Genomic DNA, 27,631 nt, shown 5'->3' with positions numbered 1-27,631 from the left:
CTTTTCTTCATTACAGAACATGAGCCGGTGTGTTTTCTGCTGATGGAATTCATATATTTTTCCCATTTGCTTGGACTTGGGCTGCCATTGAGCGGATCTCATTAAGACCGGCCAGCTCATCAGCTCTCTGTTTGAGGGAGATGTCTAATTGCTCCCCATGAGCCTTACTTAGCGGCAAGGCTGTGTAAGGAGGATGCCCCTGATTCCTTCACACACAAATACACACACGTGCCCCACTTCACACACAGCCATCCTGTAACAACTGGAGTATCCCTTTCTAGAGTTAGGGACATTCAGTGGGATATTTAAATGGGATGATGACTTTTAGCTTGAGTTTAGCCATTTAACTGGGCCTTTAGCTGGAGTGAGGATATTTAGAAGGTGTGGGCACATTTCAGTTGGAACATTAAGATGGACATGTAGCTGGGATGGGGGCATTTAGCTGGGGTGGGGACATTTAGGCCTAATTTTACTAAGTCAAAACAGGTTCCTGAGAACACAAGCATAGAAAAGTGGCATAGAAAACCAAGGTTGACAGTCACAATGATCAGATACACGTCACCAGGGTCGGACTGGCCATCGGGAGAGTCGGGAGATTTCCTGAACGGCCGGTAAAACGGCCGAGGCATAATGCAAAAAAAAAATATATATAATAATAATACACAGTCTTAACCGGTCTGCGTTTCAAAGTCCCTGGCCGTTTTCCAGTCCCAGTCCAGACCTGCACGTCACAATTACACACACAACAAAGACAGCGACAATCAGGACTAATCAACATTTAATGGAGGGGAAAAACTCAAATCACAGTTTAAGGTCAGTTACATTTTATTGAGTATTTTAGAGCTATCATACAGTACAGACAGTGTCCGTGTCCTCTTTCTATTTGATGTGGAATTCAGTAATATTCAAGTCCCGTGTTATATGTGATTCTCAAGAAACACTCAACAATTTTTTCTTCTTCCATATCTAGAGTTTCAACAGAAGATATACTGATAGTTTGAGCCTTCTTAGGTAATCAGTGGGATTTCTCAAAAACAAACTGCAGTCCCTGATGTGTTCGCCATACAGAATTCCCTCCTCTTCCTAATGTACAATGGTGTGGTGTACACAAACCACTCATGAATGGAAGTGTTCTGTGAGTTTGCTAGTTTGTGTTGTCCCTATGACAGGGATTAAACTGAGAGCCTGTGTTCATTCTCTGGCAAGCTTTAACATAGTCTAACATCAAGTGACACGGCAGTGAATAAATAATGTTGAAAATAAACAATCAAACAAATACAAAAAAAATGATACAATTAAAACATCACCACGAATGACACTTAATTCGTAAACAAGCTGTGAGTCTTAAGATCCTTCTTGCTGATGTTCTTCTACAGCGGCCATTTTGCGTGACCCACTGCTGTGGTCTAAGGCGGCCATTTTAGAGTAGCTGCTGATCTGAGTTAAGAGGAAGTGGGAGGATCACCTTACCCTTTCGGACTATGTGGTCTTGCTTGACCCTGATTGGCTCTGAGAGCTGTAACAAAAACTGCAGCAGAGTCAATGGCCATTACATGGTCATATGTTGTCACACAAACACAGTCAGACACGCACATCTGTGCAAATATTATAGGTTTAAGAGCTGTTGTGCAAAAGCTCAGATTAACACATGCATTTTTGATACAGAGTGTTTGTGTGTGTTTGAGAAGAATGGCCATGCATATTGTGTGGTCAGCAGTATAAGCTGAAGCCTTCATATATTTCCCTGAAGAGTATGTGTGTGTGGGGGTGTGTGTGTGATTGTCCAGGGGATTGGTTGATAAGGTGATGGGAGGCACACAGCTGCCCTGAAGGTAAGAATCAATAAGTGCATTTAAAGCATGGCTCTCCTGCCAAGACAAGTCATATATCTGCTCCCCGCAGAGACAGACCGGACAGCCTCTGCACACACTCCATTCATACATGTCCCACACCAAGGCCGGAACACACACACACACACAATTTATTTGTTTCTTCTCTAACCATTCTCTCAGCCCCTTGTGGGCCTCCCTCCTCCAAGTAAGGAAAAGCAATCAAACCCAGAGCAGGTCTCACAGAGGTCAGGTTTTGAGGTGATCCCAATCCTTCTCTCGCCTCTTGACATGTGCCCCTGGGGTGGGGGTGGGGGGGTTTTGTCTCAGTGTGTTTGTGTGTGCGAGTGACTAGTGTACCCTCAAGCCTCCCCCAACCCACCATCAGTTCTCCAGGTTGGACTTGAGAAAGCGCCTCAGGCTCTGGTAAGAGAAGGGGGGTGGGAGGGTTAGGGGGTCAATGAGGCGGGAGGCTGGGTCTGGTGGTGAGTCCTGCCCCCCCCTGCAGGCAGGGCTCTGGTGCAGCTCAGTGAGCGTCTCTCCTCTCCCGGCCCCCCAGGGGGCTCCAGCTGGGCCTCGCACAGCTCCAGCAGAGACAGAACCTGCTCCCTGAGAGCCAGGGACTTGAACCTGCGCTGGGCCAGGTAGAAGAACGCCTCCACGAACGCCTGCAAACCCATACCTGAAGAGAGGGAGGAAAATAGGAAAGCGTGAGAGACACACAGGAAGATTTATTTGTCCAGAGTATACATCGCCAGACGACTATACTCTGAAACCCTGGAGCACAAATATAAAAGATGAAGCTGTCATGCTAGACAGACGCGACAGAGAAACTAAACGTCACTGATAGACTACCATTACAGCGTGAATGCTCCTGTGGATTGGGCTAGAATTTCATAGCTTTCCATGGTCCCTAAATTAATCACTGTCTGCAAATCTGACTCAAGAACCAAGCCCATCCAACAAGAGTTGCATAGCGATTGCACACACACGCACGCGCACACGCACACACACAGAGAGAGAAACTATTATGTCCAAGATATACTACAAATAACTAAAAGAATATTAAAACCATTATACGAATCTGACAAATATATCAAACAACATGCAGCACACACACACCATCTGGCAATACATAGGGTACTTTGGTACTCTTAAATATTTTTTAATGCAGGTCGGACTCCCATCCTTCTCAAATCTTGCAACCCCTCCCTCTGGGGGAGTGTTTTCCTGAGTGAGTACCAGCCTTTATTACAGCCTTTTGTCATGGCGCCTCGTTCTTAATAACCGTATAGGAGCGGAAGGGGAAAAAATAAGGATAAAGAGAGAAGGAATAGTTCATTTTCTTTGAATGTCTCACAAGGTTAGTGAGAGATAGAACGAGAGAGAAAGAACGAGAGAGAAAGAGAGGGAAAAGAGCCTTTCTTAAGAGGCGATAAGGAGGGAGCTTTTAGTATTCGGCAAAAGTCTTGAGTCAGCTTCTTCTCACTTTCCAAAACCCAGAACTTTATTATTAATAAACACTTGCCTTATCCATAACCCTCCCCTTTCCAAACACGCATGGGCACACACACAAAGGCCTCTGTTTGCCTCTCGGCCCCACAGGGCTAATGACCAAATTCTCACTCCCTTCTTTTGGGGCCGCTACCTTATTCGACTCACGACTCATCTTCTCTCCCCCCCACCCCGCGTCTCCCTCCCTCCTCCCTCGCTCCCCGACTCTCTCCATCCGGCCTCTGCTGTGCTGCTGCGTTCAATCAGCCGTGATTCCCCCCCCCATCGCACATCTTCAGGTGCTGCTGATGAATTATTCAGTGTGGCTCCTCTCCCCCGTATATCCGCTGCTCTCCGACGCTAGTTCATTTCTATTATAACCCAGCTTTGTTGGGGAGGGAGGGAGCTGTATGATGATGGCTGGATCGAAGATGGAGGGGAGACGGGGGAAAGAAAGAGAGAGGCTAGGGGTGGGAGAGGGAGAGGACGACCGAGGACGGAGAGGTGCCGAAGGTGGAGGAAAGTATGCCGTGAACAGGGAAAGCCGCAGGGAGATTATACAAGCGCACATCTACACTTGCTATAAAAGGTTAGCTGGTCCCTTGTCCTTTAACGCTGTGTGTGTGTGTTACCTGCTTCTCTGGAGTCAGGCAGCATTCCGGACCAGCGACGTGTGATGTCAATGTAGAGGATGTCCACCGATGCCATGGAGAAATTACTGTTGCTCAGTTTACAGTTCCTAAAGACACACACACACACACACACAGACCCAATGTTAAATCTGCACAGCTGGAGAGTGTGGAACAAGGCTCGGGAACACGCTCAATACATTGCAAACAAACAGCAACTTCTCACACTTCTTAGTGTGTGCTTGTGCGTGTGTACGTCACCCAGCCACCTACCTGATGAAGGTGCGGAAGCCGGTGGGGCCCAGCCGCATGTTGCCCTTGACCCCCAGGAAGCGCAGGAAGAGGGTGGTGATGCGTTCCACCAACCGCAGGTAGTTGAACTGCTTGGTGTACTTGGGGAACACCTGCTTCAGACACAGCGAAGGCAGGAGGCCGCCCTCCTCGCCCCCCCGCTCCGGAGACGCCGCGTCCACCAGGATCTCCTCCTGCGGCTCTGACACGCCCCCGGGATGGGCCCTGTTGCCGGGGAATCGAGGGAGAGGAAGAGGGAGGGAGAAAGGATGAGATGGAGGACGGGGATGGTGATACTAAAACACGTCTCGTCACAGATGGCGAACAATGATGTGCTTTTTATTAAGGAAAGGATATTTGCATTTGTGTAAAGTACTCTGGTCAATAAACGGTCACACTGTTGTGTGTGGGAAGTGGAGCGAAAAAGAAAAACTGTGTTCAACAAATGGAGATAGGCCAATAGAGAGGTCAACGTGATGCTACTGTGATGTACAACAATAGGGTGACATTAATTGTGTGAATGTGTGTGTCACACACACACACAAATACACCCCACCCCAGCAGGTAATACAATGCCAGACTGCTGAAACATGAAGCCCAAGGCAATACAGTTGAATGTGTAAACACAGTGATTGTTTTAATAAGTCAGTCTCTGTCTGCCTTTATTTGTTTCTGTCAAACAAGCCCGCCTAAAGTTATGTCAGCATTTACGCACACAGTCGCACACAAACAAACATGCATATTTTCTATTGATTTTGCCTACAGCTCATTTAAGAATAAGAGACAATCATCGCTAACAGCAGACGTGTGCCGTGTGTGTGAGTGTATGTGTGTGTGTCAAAGTGAAAAGAACAGGGATGCTCGAAACCTCTTTCTGTGTTCCTGGCAAAAAGCCAGACGGCTGGGCAAGTCCTGGGTGACCCCGGGGGAAAGATGGATGGAGAGAGGGAGGAAGGGAGGGAGGGGGAAAGAGAAAGAGAAAGAGGGAGAGGGAGAAAGAAGGATGGAGAGAAAATCAGGGAGGGAAAGGTAGAAAGAAAAACTCCTTGAGCTTCGAGCAGCTCAAGGAGAAACAAAACCAACTAGCGAGGGTACAATTTCTGGGGAAATTGTGGGGTGTGCTTGCGTCGGTTACAGATGGGTATGTTTCCAGGCTGTGAATATGAACACCCTGTATTTTTGTACGCCCTTTGACTGGTTAGCTCCTGCGATTCCCACACAGCAGAAGTTAAGTAGTTAGCTAGCTCTACAATTTACTGGGGCTGGCTGCCAGCTGTAGGTATATGCAGGTAGCAAAATTGTGTTCACTTCACTTATGTAAGCCTACTTAACCAGACTATTTTACTTACTGTAATATAATCCTAAACCATGCAACAATAAAGCGACGCATCACACAAGCTTGAGTGTTAAATACATTATTTAATGTGACATTACGTACTGTACATTCAAGTCTTAAATTGCTTAAATGTATGATGCGCTTGTCTACAGTCCTACACCACAACACAATACTTGCTGAGCAACAGCGCAAACACAGGCAGGGATACAGTAGCTAACAACGCTAGTGCTAAATAACTATTTACCTGGTAGGCTCCATGACGCTGGGTAACCCTTACAAAAAAGAAGTACACTTCAAGTTTAATTTGTAAGTATACTTAAGTATAAAAAGTATACTATTATCATGGTACCTAAAGTTTACAAGCAGTGTACTTATTTATATACTATTTTTTTTACTAAGTAAACTGAATTGGCCAACTTTTTAGGTCATTTTGTACACTTTAAAGTACACTTATAGTGTATTTGAAGTTTACTTTTGAATACTGTAAAGTAGCCTGTGTTGTGCACTTTTAGTTTATGAAGTATACTTCCTAAAGTACTTCAAAAATATACTTTGGAATACTTTCAAGTGCACTTTCAATTAATGTAAGTACTTACATTAATTGAATACATGAATACATACTTACAAGTAAACTTAATAAATATCCATTTACTATGATTTACTATAATATTTATATGTTTAGGCGCCCTTCCAACGCCATCGATCTTGACGAGAACGGGGCCCTCGCCAAGTGACACTTATTATTAGCTGAAAGAAGCTAATTCCTGCATTTGGTCTCATGTAACGTTAATCCAGCTCCTCTTATCAAACGTAACAGTCATTTAACTTATGGTTACAATGGTAAACCAGCACAACAATGACAACTAGAGAGGATACAATTTCTGGGGAAATTGTAGGGTGTGCTTGCTTGCGTCGGTTGCACAGGGGTCTGTATATTTTATATAAAAATGCATCGGGCCTACTTATTATTTATAAAGATTACATAGATTTAAAAGCATCTTTTTTTTGCTGCTCATTTACAACTCAAAATACGAGTGAAGTGTAGAATGAAATATGATGCCTTCTCATTTCCCCTGCAAGAGGCAGCTGACAGGCTGAATCAAAACGAATACATTTGGCAGACCGGTGTACAAATGGACCTAATCTCTATGACTTAAACGTCCTTTTAAGTTGTCCCTTCTCGTGATATTTTCAGGCATTTAGCCTACTCATATTGCATTCATTCATTAATAAAGAACCCCCTTTGAAGATTATTCTACGACTTTACCGGCAGAAGATAGAATCGCGATTCAAACAGTACCATCTGCTAACTGAAAATATGCCCCCAAAAACGTAAATAAGCTTGACATTTATTTAGTGGAAAATCGCTCATTCATAAAAAGCTCACTGGTAGCGATCATTGTCAGTAACAACTCAAAATGCGATATAGCCCTGTGTGGAGAAGCTGCCCCGGTAAATTCTACTACTACAGTACAGTACTAGACTACTGTACTGCTGTGTTCGTCTTGATAGCGATTGCGTTGGTTGAATTCGATTAAACGTTCCGTTGTACGGTTTAGGCTGAAATTAATTATTTTCATGAACAGATTGACAAAGTTTAGGCTGTGGCAATGAAGTTCAGGTTAGTAGTCAGATAGTTTCCCTACTGAAAGACTTTTGAGTAAGGGGAGTGCCGAACATGTTCTGTTGCCGTTTGACTTAAACAGCTGAGGAGTTTTTGTTAGCTACTCACACTAGTGTCTCGGGTACAGTAGGCTACAGCGTTGCAGTGAGCTACACTGGTTTGAAACCACAGGTAATGGTAATTTCACCAACAAATCGTTTACTAATGTCAGAATAAATCCTACAACGAAAATGTATATGTGAGGAATGTTTATTTTAACGATTGAAAACAGATACATCATAGACCACTGTAGTATGTGTTGCCCGGGCAACACAGGCTAATGTCATGATGCTAATATGTCAGTGAAATAGTAGACTACTGTTTCCGAAAGTAGATGTACTTCCTTAATAATATCAGCTTATATTGTACATTACACATCACAATTGTGTGTCATATCACAAAGTAAAATGAGTAAATATTTATCACCCTGGCCTCTTTGCTTGTGGCGTTTCTGCAGCTGCCTTGCAGTAAACCTATAGTTAGCCTAGCTATCCCCCAAGTTAACAGATGCGAAACGAATGTTCTGCCAAAGGTAGTCACGCGTGTTTTCGTGACGTTAGTGACGTAGTGACGTTAGTAACGTCAGTGACTGTGGCTAGCAAATTAGCCACCGTTAGCTTCACTTTTCGCCACAAAAACTTAACTGAAGCCCAAACCATGCAACGGAACGTAAATTCCAATAGAAGCAACTCAATCGCTACCAAGACGAAACTTTTGACACCTACGTTGTCTATGTAGGCCAAATATTTACTGAGTTTTAGGGGGGCAAAAAGAATAATAATAATAATAACTAGAGAGGATACAATTTCTGGGGAAATTGTAGGGTGTGCTTGCTTGCGTCGGTTGAACAGGGGTCTGTATATTTTATATAAAAATGCATCGGGCCTACTTATTATTTATAAAGATTACATAGATTTTAAAGCATCTTTTTTTTGCTGCTCATTTACAACTCAAAATACGAGTGAAGTGTAGAATGAAATATGATGTCTTCTCATTTCCCCTGCAAGAGGCAGCTGACAGGCTGAATCAAAACGAATACATTTGGCAGACCGGTGTAAAAATTGACCTAATCTCTATGACTTAAACGTCCTTTTAAGTTGTCCCTTCTCTGATATTTTCAGGCATTTAGCCTACTCATATTGCATTCATTCATTAATAAAGAACCCCCTTTGAAGATTATTCTACGACTTTACCGGCAGAAGATAGAATCGCGATTCAAACAGTACCATCTGCTAACTGAAAATATGCCCCCAAAAACGTAAATAAGCTTGACATTTATTTAGTGGAAAATCGCTCATTCATAAAAAGCTCACTGGTAGCGATCATTGTCAGTAACAACGCAAAATGCGATATAGCCCTGTGTGGAGAAGCTGCCCCGGTAAATTGTACTACTACAGTACAGTACTAGACTACTGCTGTGTTCGTCTTGGTAGCGATTGCGTTGGTTGAATTCGATTTAACGTTCCGTTGTACGGTTTAGGCTGAAATTAATTATTTTCATGAACAGATTGACAAAGTTTAGGCTGTGGCAATGAAGTTCAGGTTAGTAGTCAGATTGTTTCAACTATTGAAAGACTTTTGAGTAAGGGGAGTGCCGAACATGTTCTGTCACCGTTTGACTTGAACAGCTGAGGAGTTTTTGTTAGCTACTCACACTAGTGTCTCGGGTAGGCTACAGCGTTGCAGTGAGCTACACTGGTTTGAAACCACAGGTAATGGTAATTTCACCAACAAATCGTTTACTAATGTCAGAATAAATCCTACAACGAAAATGTATATGTGAGGAATGTTTATTTTAACGATTGAAAACAGATACATCATAGACCACTGTAGTATGTGTTGCCCGGGCAACACAGGCTAATGTCATGATGCTAATATGTCAGTGAAATAGTAGACTACTGTTTCCGAAAGTAGATGTACTTCCTTAATAATATCAGCTTATATTGTACATTACACATCACAATTGTGTGTCATATCACAAAGTAAAATGAGTAAATAGTTATCACCCTGGCCTCTTTTCTTGTGGCGTTTCTGCAGCTGCCTTGCAGTAAAGCTATAGTTAGCCTAGCTATCCCCCAAGTTAACAGATGCGAAACGAATGTTCTGCCAAAGGTAGTCACGCGTGTTTTCGTGACATTATTGCAGACCGGTGTAAAAATTGACCTAATCTCTATGATTTAAACGTCATTTTAAGTTTTTCTCTTTTCATGATATTTTCAGGCATTTAGCCTACTCATATTGCATTCATTCATGAATAAACAACCCCTTTGAAGATTATTCTACGACGTTACCCGGCAGTAGAAGATGGAATCGCGATTCAAACGGTACCATCTGCTAACTGAAAATATGCCCCCCAAAACGTAAATAAGCTTGACATTTATTTAGTGGAAAATTGCTCATTCATAAAAAGCTCACTGGTAGCGATCATGGTCAGTAACAACGCAAAATGCGATATAGCCCTGTGTGGAGAAGCTGCCCCGGTAAATTGTACTACTACGGTACAGTACTAGACTACTGCTGTGTTCGTCTTGGTAGCGATTGCGTTGGTTGAATTGGATTTAACGTTCCGTTGTACGGTTTAGGCTGAAATTAATTATTTTCATGAACAGATTGACAATGTTTAGGCTGTGGCAATGAAGTTCAGGTTAGTAGTTAGATAGACTTTTGATTTAAGTAAGGGGAGTGCCGAACATTTTCTGTCCCCGTTTGACTTCCTAAACAGCTGTGTACTGTAGCTAGATGTTTTTGTAGTGTGTCTCGCATAAGCTACAGCGTTGCAGTGAGCTACACTGGTTTGAAACCACAGGTAATGGTAATTTCACCAACAAATCGTTTTCTAATGTCATAATAAATCCTACAACGAAAATGTATATGTGAGGAATGTTTATTTTAACGATTGAAAACAGATAACGCTACATCATAGACCACTGTAGTATGTGTTGCCCGGGCAACACAGGCTAATGTCATGATGCTAATACTTCAGTGAAATAGTAGACTACTGTTTCCGAAAGTAGATGTACTTCCTTAATAATATCAGCTTATATTGTACATTACACATCACAATTGTGTGTCATATCACAAAGTAAAATGAGTAAATAGTTATCACCCTGGCCTCTTTTCTTGTGGCGTTTCTGCAGCTGCCTTGCAGTAAAGCTATAGTTAGCCTAGCTATCCCCCAAGTTAACAGATGCTAAACGAATGTTCTGGCAAAGGTAGTCACGTGTGTTTTCGTGACGTTAGTGACGCAGTGACGTTAGTAACGTCAGTGACTGTGGCTAGCAAATTAGCCACCGTTAGCTTCACTTTTCGCCACAAAAACTTAACTTACGCTTAAACCATGCAACGGAACGTAAATTCCAATAGAAGCAACTCAATCGCTACCAAGACAAAACTTTTGACACCTACGTTGTCTATGTAGGCCAAATATTGACTGAGTTTTAGGGGGGCAAAAAGAAATAAAAAAAATAATAATATATATGTGAGAGAACAAAGGTTGTGCTCTCGCCGAAGGCTTGAGCACACCCAATAATATATATGTGAGAGAACAAAGGTTTTGCCCTTGCCGAAGGCAAAGCACACACAATTACTATGCAACAAAACACTACATTCTAAGCAGACACAATAAAAAAAAACGAAATTCATGAAGGTACATTTGCATTTCGAACAAACGGCAAATTTATCTGCAAATTTTAACACTATTTACCGCCTTGCATCATGGGAATTGACCAGCCAATGAGCCACTATTTTCATTTTTTCATGTCGTTATTTCGTTCTTCAGTCAGTTTGACAGTATAACCTTCAAATGCATAATGCAACCCTTCTGTCTGCTTCTTTCTCAAGTATTTTTTTCGTTTTTTCCATTAATACTCCAATTGATATTTATTAGTATCGTATAAGAGTATAGGGCTTCAATATGTTTTGGCCATAATTAAGGTTACAGCTTCAGTAACAAAAAAGATTCAATGTGCAATGCATAATAAATCTTCCTAGACATGAATAATTAGAATATACAAGATGGATCTAAAAAATGTAACTTGTAATGTACTTTAAAAGTATTTAGACTGTTTTTGCTGTATAATAAAAGAAAACGTAGCCTACATCCTACTCCAGAAAAAATGTATACCATTTTTTGTTTCTAAGTATACTTCTTATAAGTATATGAAAAGTGAACTTTTTTCTAAGTATACTTATTATAAGTATATGAAAAGTGAACTATTTTCAAAGCATACTTTGAAAGCGTACTATCCATTTTTTAGTACACTTATAGTATACTTTAATAGACTTTTTTTGTAAAGGAAGTAGGGCTTGTGAGACTGCTCACCAAAAGAACGAAGGGCAACCTACTTGTCTAGCAGATTAAGACATGTTCGTAGGTACCTAGCGAAACAGTAGCCTCAGCTTTCCTAGACTTTTAGCTAAGGTACTAATGCTGAGGGCTCGCTAATATTGCTGTCTGTCTTACTAGAACATCGTATCTATGCGTCGTTGCTAATGTGTGCTGACGTTGTGACTTTAGGCTAGCACTGAGATCCCTTGGTGCACACAAGGCCCTTTTTTCCATAAAAACGTTGTAAGCTTCTAATCTAAACCATGCAACGGAACGTAAATAAAAATACAAGCAACGCAATCGTGACCAAGACGAACACTTTGACACCGACGTTGTCTATGTAGTCCAAATATTGAGGGATCCTTAGGGGTGGGAAAATAATAATAAATATATATGAGAGACAACAATGGTTGTGCTCGCCTAAGGCTTGAGCAAACCCAATTATTAGTTAATTATGTGAATAGAATGCAAGCCTTGCTTTCAATGAGTCCCAGAGACGGGAGGGAGAGAACAGAGGATGGAGGAGAAGTGCAGGGAGGAAAGCGGGCTAAAAAGCATCCTTCCTTCTTCACGTCTCGCTTGAGATCCTCGTACTTATACAGAGGAAGGGAGGGAGGGGGAGAGGGGGGGAGGGAGAGAGACAGAGAGAGAGAGGAGGCCCATTTCACGGGAGCAAATCTGGTCAGTGTGTGCGTATGTGTATTTGTGCATTGAAAAAAGAAAGAGATGCTAATATAGAAAATAAGTTAATCTCCAAACGCACTCTCTCTCTTTCTCTCTCTCACTCACACGCACACACATCCAACTTTTCTGCAAACAAACCACTTTCACTCTAAGAGAGCTGCCATTTGAGCTGGCAAAGCAATCTCCAACCCCCTTCACTCCCCCCTTTCCTCCATTCATCTCTCCATCCCTTCCTCTCTCTATTCCTGCATATTACCATGGCTACATCTCCTCAGGATATTGAAAACCCCCACGATACTGAGTGTAAAGCAACCGCGCCCCATTGGGGGGAAAAAAGAGAACGGAACAGTGACTGTGCGTTCTCTCTGCAGTGTGTGCAGAGAGAAACATGTCTGGTGGTGGATTGTAGAAATAAGAATGGTCTGGGCTAGAGGGGGATCCACCAGTGTTGAGGCAGACTGAAGAGAGAGAGAGAGATAACTGTGAGTGGACCGCTGCTCCACGTAACAGACAGCACTTGACATTTGAGAGAGAAATATAAAAAGAAAGAAAAGGGGAAACGGACAGGAAGGAATAAAGTTGGCCAACTGACTGAGCGAGGGAGTGAGAGATAGAATGAACACATCTTAATTTCACCTTGCTCTGCTCTGCAGTCTAGCTATCTCTGCCTGCTGGAGATATGACTTGCTATTTCATCATCCAAATACTCTTCTAATCTCCCCCTCTGTCTGTCCATCTCCCGCCCCCCCCTCCCTTCCCCTTCCCCCTCACTGATGTCATCCTCTAGGCTGTGGGGTTCACATTTAAGTAGGTCATCACGCGAAGAAGACGCTTTGTCAAAGTTAGTGCCACCTGGAGAGAAGCTGGACCTGAATGACCACAAGCTGGTAGTGAGGTGTGGGCCTGGGGGGTGAGGGAGAAAGATGTGGAGGGTAAGGGGAGGTCAAGTGATTAGGGGCTGAGGGAAAGAAAGAAAGATTTAGGGAGAGCGGCGGAGGTGGGTTGGCCAATATAGTCCACTGGCCTGGCGGATCAATGAGAGGAAAAAACAACAACTAATTCCACTTCAGTCTAGCTGTCTTAGCTGTTCTTTCCATGCCTTAATCTCGGCCTCTCTCTTTCACCCCCTCCATCCATCCCTACATCCCTGTAGGTCTGTAGAGATACAGGCTCCTGTACATGCTGGACTCGGGCTGCACACAAAGGAGTCGGTCGACAGGAAACAGTAGTGTTGCAGCTCCTGTAATCTAGGACCGGCTCTATAAAAGATTGTCTTCTTTCCGCGTGTCGGTGAGCGGGAGGCTCTTGATGTCCTACGAGACAGACATTCACCCAGACACACGAACACACACACATGCAAATTCATGTGAGGTCACGCACACACACACACACACACGTCTAGTGGTGGTGTTTCTGGGTGTTTCTTGATGTCCTACGAGACAGACATTCACCAGACACACGAACACACACACATGCAAATTCATGTGAGGTCACGCACACACACACACACGTCTAGTGGTGGTGTTTCTGGGTGCCCTCTGACAGCTTCCCTCTCCATCAATAAGTGAGGAGGGTAAATGGCATTGAGAGAGCTGGTTGAATGTTTAATGGGACCCATCAGCCCAGAGCTTAGACAAGGACATGATGGCCATTAAAGCGTCACACAACAACAGGGGCTGGCCAGACAGGCCAGGCTAGGACACCGACACGAGCCGTTAGACGGACATCCGACTGTCACAATGTACTGGTTACAAATAGCACAAATTGTAAGCCTGAAACTCAACCTAAACTTGAAACACAACCCACACACAGGACAGTGCACAGACAGAGCAAGTACACCATCACATAACCACAGACACACCTGTGACACCTGTCTGGCACAGACAGACATTAGACTGTCACAAATCAACAGACAGAGACTAGAGATAGACAACCACAGATACAGACCAGACAAGCTAGGACACATACATAAGCAATCACATAACAACAGAAAAATACACAGCCTCACTCATCATACACACACAAAAAAAAAACAGGACAAAGAGACAGCCACAGACACAGCGGATGTTTTAAATACATTTAGTGACGGTGACAAATCTGTATTTCAATAAAAGCATTTTACCTTACCAGTGTTACTTAAGGTAAACACAGAAGGTCTATTTCAGCTGCCATGGCCTTAAATAGAGAGATACCTTTAGCCCCAGTGCAGAAAAAGGTTTAGACATAGACACACACACATACACCCACCTGCATGCACACGCACACACAGCCCTGATCCTGCAGGAAGGGTGAGAGGAGATAGAGGGATCAGTGAGATGTGTACAGACATGAGGAGACAGGAGAATACGGTTCCACGTCTGCCTGGCTGACAGAATGAGGAGAATTCTCCCCAAATAGAACCAAAGAAAAGCTCTGGTCCCATCTATAGAACCATCCTGAGCCTGCTGCAAAACTGTGCAAACTGTGTGTCTAGTACAGTAGTGTCTCCTGTATGTGTGTGTGTGTTACCTCTCGTTCTTTTTCTGTTCGCTTGTTAGCTAATGTCTACTGCTCTGTTCAACATGCAGATTATGGCTTAAACCCGTAAATCATCCACAACAATGGTTCTGGATGTGCAACACACACCTCAGCTCCCAGAGTGCTTCTGTATCAATGCTGAAGGACCAACGATAGTTGTGCATGTTTGAGTGGGCTAGTCACACATCCCCCATTCTTTCCTCAAATCGCTCGCTCTCCGTCTCTCACATCCTATGCCTCATTCCCCCTTTCTTTCAACCCTTTCTCCGTCCTCCCCACTGTTTTCCATCTCTTTCTAACCCACCCCCCTCCACCAGATCTATATGTATCAGTCTTCTTCTCCCTGTGTTTCTTTACCTTCAGTCTCTGCTCTCTCTCTCTCCCTTCTTGTTCTACCTCCCAGGATGACTGTGTTGTGTGAACAGCTGCCAGTAGTCCACACAGGTACACAGCAGTGGACCACAGAGGTCTGGAAAACAACAGACTCCAGTTCCCAGCATGCTGCAGGAGCATGTTTTCTTTCCAGCTACAAAACTCAAGACAAGGAGAGAGCTGCCCAGACGTTGACAGTTCCTGCTAATGATGAGACAGCAAGACGTCCTGATTGGCTCATTAAAAACGGCAGAGCTGTCTCGATGCTAGACACACTGTCGCAGGGAAGAAGCAACTAATAAAAAAAATCTTTTTTTGTGAGCGTTGTGTGTTTGCAGCGACACACATTCACGTGCGCACACATACGTGTCTACAACAGCAGGAGATATCTTGGCAACAACAGCAGAATGTCCCTTCGGAATAGACAGAATAATGACAGCGTAATGACCACATGCACACACATGCATACAAACACACAGCACTCTGTTCATCCACTCTTCTCACAGACAATAAGCTAACTAAAGGTTTTGCTCCTGCGGACCATTTGGCTGACATGGTCACAATGGAAGGGGGGGGGGGTTATGAGGGATAGAGAGAGAAAGAGGCTCGCCTTCACGGCCGGTATACAAGCTTTTTATGAGGTGAAGCCACCACCACCGTCATCATCAGATTTCAGGTGCTGTTTCCATGGCGGCGGCGCCCCATCTCTCCTGATGATAGATTTTGCTCACTGGGCAGCTGACAAACAGCACATGCAAGGAAACGCACGCAGAGACAGACACACGGAAGCAGCTGCCATGCTGAACGCGCTTGTGTCCCGTGTCCGAAGCATTCAAGTCCTCGCTGCTCGCTTTTCTGTTTCCTTTCTCAGGGACACTTCACGTTGGATGTCTACATTAATGAGCATTAAGTGTTAAAGCGGGGGTAAAATTAGCTTCTACCTGCCTCCCCCCCCCCACACACACACACACACACTCCCATTCACACCCTCACACCTCAGTCACACCCTATCAGCAGGGTTGACATCCCAGAACAACCCGCAACAACCACAGCTAACTTTTATTTCCCCATACGACATAAAGCAGAGACGGATGTGTGTGTGTGTGTGTATGCTGGTGACAGCATTACTGCACCCGTAACAATAAACTGCCTGCTTTGTCCTGTCATATTTCTACTACGGTACACTGCGGAACATTGCAGAAACTCAAATATTTGACAGTTTTGTCACAAAAACAAAATTTCGAACTGCGCTCCTCCTATTTGATGTGTCTGCGCGTGTACTCAAGGAACAGGTGGGCCATGGCGCGCACACACACACACACACACACACTGACAGAGGTGATCTAGTGCTGATGCGAACCCCAGAGCAGAAGAGGTGATTTAGGATTAAGATATTCCACAGGATTATAACAATATGCCACCTCCTGAGGATCCTGATACTGCAGCTAGGAGGGCTTTACCCTCCAGGAGATGTTTTCTTCTCTCTCTCTGTGTCTGTGTCTGTCTCTGTCTCTCTCTCTCTCTCTCTCTCTCTCTCTCTCTCTCCCGCTCTCTCTCTCTCTCTCTGAGGAGGAGTAGAGATCATAGAAGATATGGGATGTGATTTATCGTAACTGAGGATGGGAGAAGTGCTCAAGGGGAGGGCGGGTGGAGACATGGAGCGAGGTAGAGAGGAAGAGCAGAGGGAATGACACAGATGATTACCCTGAAAATGGAGGAGAGTGGAAGAGTGTGTGTGTCATTAATGGGAGCCTGGTGAAGGCCGTCCTGTTGGCCAGTGAGCGCTAGCCGCCAGGCCGCCACACACGGTACAGTACAGTCATGTGTGAAATTCCATCACGGCTCGGCAGGAATTTAATTTTTCCGTTTAACAGGCTTATGGAGAGCTGCTCAGTGGTGGGATACTAAGGATGGACTGGACTGAGGATGTGGAAGAAGAGAGGAATGGAGAGCAGAAGAGAGAGAGAGGGATGGCGGGAGGGAGGGAGGGAGGAGGAGAGAGACAGCATGCCCTATAAGCAACCCTACCGCCCACTTCCCCAGTTCAGTGTGTGTGTGTGTGTGTGTGTGTGTGTGTGACTCACAGTAATTTCCGATGAGCAGGGTCCATAAGTCGCAGCGTGTCTCGGATGACGCCCACTTTCACTTCCTCGTCCACGGGACTGGGGACATATTCAAACACACCGGGAGCCACCTATAGTACGTACACACACACACACGATATAATTATTCCTGCAAGTGGTTAACATCATGGAGGGGATGATGACGATGATGATGATGGTCACCTCCTGCTCGTGCTCTATCCTCATACTGGGGTTGGCGTTGACCTCCAGCAGCACAGGCTTCAGGTTCTTCATCAGAAGGATATCAAATCCCAAGATCTGATTCACACACACACACACACACGCACAATCAACATCTACCACTGGAATCAGAGTGAATCGTGAAATTTGGATTCATAATCGGTTTTCCCTGTCGACTTGCTGTTGGGTCTACTGTACTTGAAAGCAGGAAGGCCCAGGCTTGCCAGGGGGGATATCGGCCTGGTAGTGAACCCGAAGCTCAGGCACCAGCGCGATGACCGTCTTGATGACCAACGAGATGATGTCTGACCACACCTTCTTGATGTCCACTCCTTTGGAGGCGAGCCGGTAGAGGACGCTGGAGAAGGTTCTCTTGCTGCCCGTGCTCAGGCTGTCGGAGTGGACGAAGTTGCCGCTCTGGACGTTGAGGGAGTAGTTGGTCAGGTGCATGAAGACGTGGCTCAGGTTCTTCTGACAGGGCTCCTGGGGGGGGGGGGGGGATAGATGAATGGAGGGAGGGAAGGATGGAGGATGGATGGAAAGAGGAAAGGAGGTAGGGATCACTTATCGACTGAAATGATACATCATCGGGTGTGTTGTGTTTCTCTTCATCGGAGAGCTGGTGTAGCAGTGCTGTACCTGGTAGGGCTCCGTGCAGAAGCGCGAGAGGCCCTCCTTAGCTATGTAAATCTCCAGCGGGTTCAGCGACTTGACCAGCACGTACAGGCGGATGTCAAACTTGAGCTTGTCGATGAGGAGGGGCTTGTGGATGTACTCCTGGACCACCGCCTGCTTGCCGCCGGGCGAGGCTCCGCCCATGAGTCGCAGGTCGTTGGGGTCGCGGATCAAGTAGATCCCGTCCCCCTGGGAACCCCCGTCAGGCTTGACAATGAACGTGGGCTTCAGGGTGGAGTCGTTCTCCTTCACCATACGGATCTAGAGGAGGAGGGGGGGGGGAGGGCAGTTAGGGGAACCGTTGGGTAACTAGGTGGCTGTTTGTGTGGTTGACTGGCTGTCTGGTTGACTTGGACAGCTCTGACATTTAAAACGCCAGTACGGCCAATTGTTGTCAACCTCACCATAACTAGTGTTAATGACCTAAAAAAGGCATCGACCTTTCAACACGAGGTCATACAGGCTTATGTTCTCTTCTAAAAGAGAGGATATAAGGAAGAGGAGGACTCTCTCTCTGTCAGTCTGGCTACAGATAGTATTAAGCCCAGCATAATAGCAGGTCTTTACAGTCGGTTAAGGGATTTACTGCAGCTGCTGCTGCTTCTCAGTGGACCATCCCAATCTCCTTCACAATTATTCTAATCACACCAGACACATTAACACATCATTACAGCTATTCACTCCTGATTATAAAAATTGTGCCTGTTTTAACAGTCGCAGTTGTGTGCTCCTGTTCAGAGCACTGAGTCCTGAGCGACTGAAGTGATATTCCTATGGCGTTTCTATGGGGTTCCTATGGGGTTCCAATGGGTTCCCCTGTACATTTGTAAGGACACTCCTCCACCTATGGTCAGACGCCTATGGTATCTAGCCTGGCCTCAGTCTAAAACAGCTCTTTAAATGTCAATTCATTTGACTTCGTTGCGTTTCCACTGACATTCTGTGCTTCTTTACTGCCCCCTAGAGCATAAGGAGTGAAGTACACCATTTCGGGAGCACAACTTGAAGCTCACAAGAAGACTGGTACACACGCCAAACATTACAGGTTCCACCCCTCACCCTCCTCACTCAACCAATCCTTTCTCTAACTATTCTGAGAGGACTTAGCTAAGGTCCTTGTATAATAGGAGGTTACTCTAGATCAGAGAGGGGAACTGTCAAGCCTGTATGAAGAACGCTGGCGCCCCCCTCTGACTATAAACAGCTGTAACAGTTTGTCAGAGGTTTTACCAGAGTTCTGCCAACTTTGTATTGCTGTGAGGAAAAAGGGTTGCTCATTCTCATACAAACCATCAAACTCCTTAATATATACGGTAGCCTTTACGCTTTTGAACGTTCAGCACATATTTCACTTTAAAAAGCTTACGAGGGTATGTCCCCCTGGGCTAATGGGCTGCCTCCACACCTGAACCCACAAGGTTACCATCCACATGCCAAGATCTTGTACCATTACTCCAGCTGGACCCTTGACACCTGACTGTTGCTTAAGGTCTAAAATTAGCCACGCGGGTCATGCTGCAGTAGAGAGCCGGTGTGTGTTCGTGCGTGTGTGTGCGATAAAACCACGGCTGGTGCCCAGCAGCTGTGCTCCTCTGGTTCGGCCTTGTCACCAGGTGGGTCAGAAGAAGTGCGTTCGTGAGCTTGTCATTCTCTATTAGCAGCTGATCTGCTCTGCTTCTTAAACTGCTTAGCCGCTAGCGATCCTCAGGACTGTCCGTGTTGTTTACGTCCGCAGCCACTGACCACTGGATCTCCACCACCACGGACAAATGCTGAGCTGTGTGTCTTGGCCAGCACACAGAGGTCAAAGAAGGCTCTAGATGTATGCGAGTCCAACCCCAATTAGGCCTGGGCCATTAACCGAAAGGGTTTATCAAATCCCATGCGCAAGCCCGCGAAGATGCACAGGATAGGCCGTGTCACGCTGTAGTGTGGGACATTTTTTGCCCTCTCACCACTGTCCCCCACTGGAGCAGCAATTCCACCCAGAGCAGGAACATGCTGTTTGGAAGCTAAGAATAGTATTAAGCGCTTTGGGCTGAAGGTTTTCTTGCGGTTTGGAGCCAATCCAGAGAGGAAAGGAGCCAGGGATGGGACTTAAACAGTTTGACAAATGGCAGTCAGGATAACAGGTCAACACAGATGAATGGTTTCTATCTTGTTGTTTTGGTTTTCATTATATCAGACGGAAATTGATACACTGAGTTGACTCACTGAATTGACTCAACTGGCATTGAGTGACCATACTATATTATGAAAGAGCAGGCCTGGACTTTCCTATCCAGGCTGAGTCTGCCTGGGTATTGTGCTGGGCTGGGTGTATCTGGGTGCTGCAACCTAACTGTGTTACCTAACTGGTGTCTTATTTTGGGTTGCGTCTACCTGTGTGGAGAACTGCTGGAACTCCTCGGGCAGGATCCAGGAGCGAGGATAGAAGTTGTACTCTTCAGGGAAGAGCTCCTGCATGGTCCTCACAGCCCTGCTCAGGTTGATCTTCCTCAGCATCTCAATCATGCCTGGAGACAAGAGCAGGGAGAGGTGGGCGCACACATTGGATAAGGAGACAGTCAGACAGTCAGTCAGTCAGACAGGCAGGAAGGCACACACAGACACACGAACAAGGCAGTCATGACCCACACTCGAGAGACACACAGTCAAGCAGGCATGAAGGCAGGCAGAGAGCTTTCTGATCTTGAGTTGTAGGAGGGAAACAAAGTTGGGGTAGTGGTGCGTACTGTACTACATTGTACAGGCAGACCACTGCTTTTGTTGAGGCGGAGGGATACCCAGGTGGAGCAGTACGGGTGTAATGTCAAAAGGCTGGCACCAGTGGGTGGAGGTGCTCTATATACACTCCAGCTCCTCACACTAATACAATAATCTCTCCACAGGTTATTATTGTGGCCAAGCAGGACAGCACTAACTACTGTATTAGCCTCACCATAACGAGCCCAGCTCAGTGACACATGGCACCCTAACAACCAGCATGCACGCAATCTCAGGATGGACAGGTGTGTGCATATTAGGGGCATGTGCATGTCATGTTATGACTTGTGCTAGTTCGGTGGTTCACGTTTTAAGAGTTCTGGAGGAGGCATTTACCTGGGAACTTGTTGACCTGACCAGAGACAATGTTGTCGTTGTCATGGAAGGAGACACCATGCCAGTAGATGTCACAGGCTGTCCTTCTACCTAGGGGAAACTGGGGAGAGAGGGGAAAGATAGAAACACATTGTACACATTTTTGTAAACAAAAAAACTGACTGCGAACGCACACTAAAATGAGTTGACTATTGCAGCGAATCCTACAGGAAGATGAAGGCATGGTTAATTGCAACTACTGTGTAGTTCAAATTATGTCCACAAAAAGCAGTTACCTAGCAGGGCTCGACAATAACGATGGCCCGATGGCCCTGGGCCAGTAAAAAGTAACGTCGGGACAGTTAAACTAGCAACTCACTGGCCCGATAGGGCCACTGCAAATTATTGATAGAATTTTTTTTTTCGCATTGTAAAAGTTAACATCCTTCATATGTTTTGCTAAATGCATAAATAACTTCAGCTTGTGGGGCGCACAGTTGGCAAATCAAGAGTTGAGTAGTGAGTGACGAGTGGTTGTCAAATTGTAATTCTCTAATCTCGATAAATTTTTTAACAACTGGCGCGAGACAATAAAGTGACGATGGCAGAAAAGTAGAGCTACAAGCTCAAATGGAAGCATTTTTTTTTATGGAACGAAGATGCACTGTGTCGTCTGTCGTATGTTCCCGTCTAAAGCGGACAAAAGTGGATCTTTTTACACAGGCACCAACAATTTTCGAAAACAATCCCTGACCAGCCACAGCTAAGCCGATGGTTGACAAGCCATCTTCCAGGCCGTTGACCATGCTGGTCAGGAATTTAAATGTAGATGCCCATCGTGTTACTGCACGACTTATAACAACGGCATATCACGTAATTAGGAGTCAGGTGGCAGAGCGGTTAGAGAATCGGGCTAGTAATCAGAAGGTCGCTGGTTCGATTCCCGGCCATGTCAAATGACGTTGTGTCCTTGGGCAAGGCACTTCACCCTACTTGCCTCGGGGGGAATGTCCCTGTCCTTACTGTAAGGCGCTCTGGATAAGGACGTCTGCTAAATGACTAAAATGTAATTAAGACGGGCTAGCCGTTCACCTCGTTCCCCCAGGCTATTGAACTGCAGCAGAAGAATGGTGTCGACTTGGGTACTTAGTATCATACTGATGAAATGCTATGGAAGCTTTTATATATTAGCATTGAGGGACCAGAGGTTTCAGTTTCAGCCTGACAGTGCGGCCAGTGCCAAAAAAAAATAATGTTGAGCCCTGCCTAGCCTATGAGAAGATCAGCACAATCTGGGATGTCATTGGTCTAGTTATCCCAGTTAGTTCAAGTCAGGTAAGCTGGGTTCATTGAAGGGTCGCTCCCCCACTAAACCGAGATACCATGGCAGGATTAGCAACACCCTGCGGGCCATGGACCAACACACCTGATATTATAACACACGCACCTGTACACACTCACACACCTTTCAGCAGATGACTAGAGGCAAACTAAAATATTTTTTGAGGTGGGTTACCTATTTAGATATTTTGTTTACCAACAGATTATTACATAATTATTTAGTGGTAATTGGCCACAACTTTTTGTTAACATTTGTGCCGATTTAAATATATCTGTTCAGTGCTAATCCTGGCTGACAATATCTTTCGACAGATATGTCCGTCAACCTGTGAAACCGAGTGTAATGAATTCTCTGCAAACCCTATCCTCACTTTAGCCCAAGAAGGTAATAGCTATGACCCAAGCACACCCAGATCTCAGCCCCAATAAACAGCTCAGCTTTCCCTAGCCCAGTCCAGACCGGTCCAGTCAGTCAGTACTGCACCAGTCCCAGCCAAGCCGGCCAAACTTTTCCCAACTTGACAAGTCAAGGGTGTTTGATTGTGTGTGTGTAACCAGACTGTGAAAGAAAGGCTGTAGGCCGAGGAGAGCTCTGTGTGTGTTCGCATGCAAGTAGGTACGTCTGTGTGTGTGTGTGTGTGTGTGTGTGTGTGTGTGTGTGTGTGTGTGTGAGAAAGATTGGAGTGGCCTGAATGACGGACAAGTCCGGCTATAAATACAACAAAGCATCCCTCCACTTTCTCTACTGTGCCTTAATCTGATCACATCGGATATAGGCCACATTAATTTGGGATGTATCTAGGGGAGGAGCCACCAAAATAGCCCAATTATGGTGTGATGGAACGTCCTGCTCTACAGTAGCCATAGGCTCATCAGTATATTACATTCACGTACACACACACACACACCACACATTTTGGGCCACTTGTGCTTTAATTGAGAGAATAATGGACCATTCTAGTTCTAGCTCTGTCCAGTGGAGGAGGAGGATGAGGTCATCTCTAATGCCTCGCCATCAGAGCTGGCACACAGCCCCCGACATAAAGGAGCCTGGCCAGGACTTGGCAGGCCGGCACCCACCACCACCAACCCCCCAATACCCACCCCGCCCACCATGAGACTCACTGTTTGATAACTATCCATTAGTCAACAGTAAATGCCGTATCTGTTCTATAAGCCTGTTGTTTCACTAAGAACAGTACGAGGGGGTTACACAAAAGGTTTTTCATAAACGTGTTTGTACATGGGTTTGTGCATGGGTATGTGTGTGCATGGCCCAACAGCTGACTGCTTCTATCCACACATAGCCTAGTTTATTTGACGAATGGTCACATGTGCGCGCACACACACACACACTTACTTGTTATGCTATATCTGCTGTGTTAGGGCTGTTCGCGTCTCTCAGTCCACTTACTGACTGGAATAGTTAGAAAGGTAATCTGTCAGATCCAAATTATAAGTACACTATTCTCTGTATCAAACGAATGGCTCAAAATCTCGATCTGCCCCTTCCCTGCAACCCAGTGGGGACTTTAAATCTATCGGATTATGAGGGATTACGTCTAATCATTTCACCTCTAAGTGAGAGAAGGCCATATGCTGAAAGTCAGCTGGCAAAATCCTTGGCCTTAAAACTACTGTGCCATCAAAACGACACCGTCAGCAAAACAACCGAGCTGGGGAGCACTTGAGGACGATGGAGTAAGGCTGGCCACAGAAACCAAAAAAGGAGAGGACTAAGATGAGCAGTGATGTGAGGCTGGGAGAAGGGTCATTCTACGCGCCACGCTGGGCTGGTCTATGTCAGGAAGAAAGATGATGTTGCTTTCATGACGTTTATTGCACTGTGTGTCTCGTAAACGTACAGACTGTTCATTGGCACTAACCGCTGTACTTAAACCTGTGCAATTCCAGTGACTGATTATTTGCTGCAATCTCAAGCACTTTTTGTATGTTACTTTGGATAAGTGTCTGCTAAATGAATACATGGAAAAGTAGGAAGCCCACTGGAAAAAGATAGAAAGACTCATGTCAGGCTTATAAGTAATCATTGCACTGAATATGAAAGATAGCTAGCTCTGCTTCGTGGATTGAGGTACGGTAAGAGCTCTGTCTAAACGTATAAAGGAATAAACGAGAGAGTCGGGTACCACACTGCACGTACAACACAGCTTAACACTGTGAAAGATGAGACCCAACACTCTACATTGCCAACCAGTCGGTACGTTATAGGCAGGAATCTGAGAGTCATCTCTATGACATCATCATTACAGGATTACAATCCTCTCACCTTCACATTAACAACTGTGCCAGTGGGTCTAATAAACTTACGGTCACACTCACAGAGCAGCTAATAGCCTACTAGGGTCAATGGGCTTTCTGAACTTTCAGCACCACTGAAATATATGTTTCAATAGGATCCCCAGCTCTCCTTGTCTTGGAGGTACAGCTGGGGGAACAGGGCTTCAGTGACAGCCCACCACCTCCACAACTTCTCTTAAGGAGAAGTTCAATAATGAGTTCAAATATGGCGGTATAAGTTCTCAGCGAAGAAAGTCTTTCCCTAAACGGTCCAAACGCTTTACCCTGAGCTGCTAGTCATTTATAATGGAAGAGAGAGCCCAATAATAGATGGGAGGTACTAGCTGCCCATCCTTCAGCGTGTGGCAGACGGTGCACGCCTTCCGAAGTGAGGGCCAGCCATATCAATTAGCCATCTCATAAATGTATTAAGGGCATGGCTCTCTGTTTAGAACAAACTTTCAGCTGGCCTAACGCGACGCAGCTGTTACTGTATCCACGCGACAGGGAGTTGTCAGGTTCAAGTGACAGGGTTATAAGTGACCGTGTACTCCATCAATTGCTTGGACGCTGTCAATCCACACCTTAACCTTTGCTATTATCCATGAAAGCCTAAGGATATAATAGGTATATTATTAAGGCCTAGGCCTAAATGTTACTCGTAAAATAATGCCCTTTTAATTAAGTAGCTCTCAGCGCTACGCTTTCAATGTAGGCCTTTTCATGATCTAGCAATTAATCTAAGTTACATTTAAATATTGGATGCAGTTATCTGCAGATGAAATAACATATGTATCTGTATCTTTGGCAAACCCATATCACAGAGGATATCCCATTGTCACAGAGGCCTGTACTGTATGTTCGTTTGAGGAGTGACAGAGAGATATATGTCAGGATTTATGTTGGCACAACCCATCATTGTTACCTCTTTCCATTTCAGCTGCTTAATGCTCAGCTTCAGTGCCTCCAGCGATGTTTTGGCTTTAGATGTGTCCACGGTGACAGGTTTCCTCTTTGTGGCAACTTTGTTACCATCTTCTTTGACGCCTTTGACGTCTTTTATTTGGTGGTTGGGCCCGACGTTACCATTGCTTTCCGTCTTACCTTGCAGAATCTTACCAGTACCTTTTATTTGAAGCGTATGGTCATGACCAATTCGGTTTAGAATCCTCCCGGCGTTGGCAGGTACTTTCGATCCGTGCAAGGCAATGTCGGGGTCCTGTTTACAGCATGTGTTTTTATCGTCTTTCGCCACTCTGCCTCTGCTTTTACTCCGATTCCTGCTAGTAACAGAGGTCTTTGATGCATTCCGACCAGCGGTGGTGGTGCTGTTGCTCGGCAGGATGGGTGAGACAGAAGCGGGCGGGGGGGATGCCTCCGCAGGCATTTCTTCCTCCCCGTCCTCAGCTCCACTACCAGGCTCTTTTTCCGCATCCTCGCCGGATGACTTCATCTGCTCAAGCTGAACCTTGGCTTTCACATAATGATCACTCATTATACAGATCTATGCGACTGGGCAGGGCTCTGCTACACCACCACACTGCCCATTTAGGCGACAACTGCTTGCAATGGTAAATAATATTTAGCATCGCTAGAGTGGAATCACCTCGTCCATTTCATTACACAGCTAACATTAGCTAGTTAGCTATTTCTGTTTGTTTCAATTAACAGTGCCTCTAGCTCTACCCCATAAACAATGCATTGCCATTGCCAGTGTATGTCAGTGAGCTGTCAGCATAGCTAGACAAACATACCGTTACTCCCAACACGTGTTTAATCTACTAGCACAGACTCCCAGCAAATTGGCAGTAATTGACTATTACACTGTTCGCCAATTAGCATAGCTAACGCAGGATAGCATCCTGACACAGCATGACTGACATTCTGTACACAACCAAATGCTCTGTTTTGTGGCATCCAATAAAACTTCCCAAAATTACTAACCGACTTTACAATTCCCGTTTTACAGTCATCGACAAAGAGAGAATCGAATACCGGATGAAAAGACCGGGGAGGACGGGCGTGCAGCAGCTGTCAGGGCAGTGCTATAGTCTGGAGCAGTCGGTTAAAGTCCAAGCAGTAGCTTCTGCGCCCCTGACTGTTTTGGTACCGTTGTCAAACAAACCGACGGAAGCCTTCGAGGTACAGAACAGTGGTATGCGCACATTACTACACGTCGAACAATTACACATAATGGATTACATTGGCAAAAACCTATTAAATAAATAGCATTATCGACGGGCATCGATTTTACATTTCTAAATGAGAACGCAGATCAATATTTTGTTAACCTATTTGACATACTTGAACCTGAGCCTCTGTTATGTTAACCAAGGTAATCATGTTAGATTACACATGCATTTCTCATTTTGGCCAGCAGATGGCAGGATAGATCTGTTTTAGAGATTACCCTGCCAAAGGGCAACTACACTGTTATGAGGGCTTCTCCACTCAGTCCCCATAAATCCCATTGCCAACGAATCAGGCCTGATACTCTCAACAGTCCAAAACGCTGATATGCAATGTATGGCTGTATAATTTTCTGTGATCGTATTTGGGAATACATGTATAAAATGCGATCACATTGCGGGACTAAAGTAGGAATACAGTACAGTATCCTACTTTAGCTACTACTGTAGCCTACGGTAGGCCTACTCCATGTCTTAGAAAGCAAATATAGATCCGTTTTTGGTCAGAACTGGAAGTTTTGTGTGATTCCTAACGGAATGTCAGTAGGTCAGCCTTCAAAAGTCATGACAGTATTGAAATCAACCATTGGACTGGAAAG

The 27,631-nt window shown here is 45.2% G+C and overlaps 1 protein-coding gene across 1 annotated transcript; it reads right to left on the bottom strand.

The window, feature by feature from the left end:
* Positions 1-770: 770 nt before the first annotated feature.
* On the bottom strand, positions 771-26,841 carry ttll11 (tubulin tyrosine ligase-like family, member 11). Its single transcript, XM_067250313.1, has 10 exons — positions 25,769-26,841; positions 21,223-21,322; positions 20,503-20,636; positions 18,085-18,381; positions 17,644-17,928; positions 17,428-17,523; positions 17,227-17,336; positions 4,226-4,468; positions 3,956-4,062; positions 771-2,511 (listed from the first exon to the last, which is right to left on the bottom strand). The coding sequence occupies exons 1-10, from the start codon at positions 26,336-26,338 to the stop codon at positions 2,279-2,281; spliced, it is 2,175 nt and encodes a 724-aa protein (XP_067106414.1). The 5' UTR covers positions 26,339-26,841; the 3' UTR covers positions 771-2,278.
* Between the last annotated feature and the right edge of the window lie 790 nt (positions 26,842-27,631).

Source organism: Osmerus mordax, chromosome 14 (genome assembly GCF_038355195.1).
Source record: "Osmerus mordax isolate fOsmMor3 chromosome 14, fOsmMor3.pri, whole genome shotgun sequence".
NCBI classification, from domain to species: Eukaryota; Metazoa; Chordata; class Actinopteri; order Osmeriformes; family Osmeridae; genus Osmerus; species Osmerus mordax.
The sequence above is the reverse complement of the archived record's forward strand: the minus strand, read 5'-3'. Positions and strand labels throughout refer to the sequence as shown.

Bases quoted from the DNA above. Each gene is read 5' to 3' on its own strand.
- ttll11 (XM_067250313.1), bottom strand. From the start codon at position 26,338: ATGAGTGATCATTATGTGAAAGCCAAGGTTCAGCTTGAGCAGATGAAG. The intron at 21,323-25,768 runs GTAACAATGATG...CTCTCTCCCCAG, and splicing joins AGCAGCTGAAATGGAAAGAG to TTTCCCCTAGGTAGAAGGAC. The intron at 20,637-21,222 runs GTAAATGCCTCC...TCTTGTCTCCAG, and splicing joins TCAGGTCAACAAGTTCCCAG to GCATGATTGAGATGCTGAGG.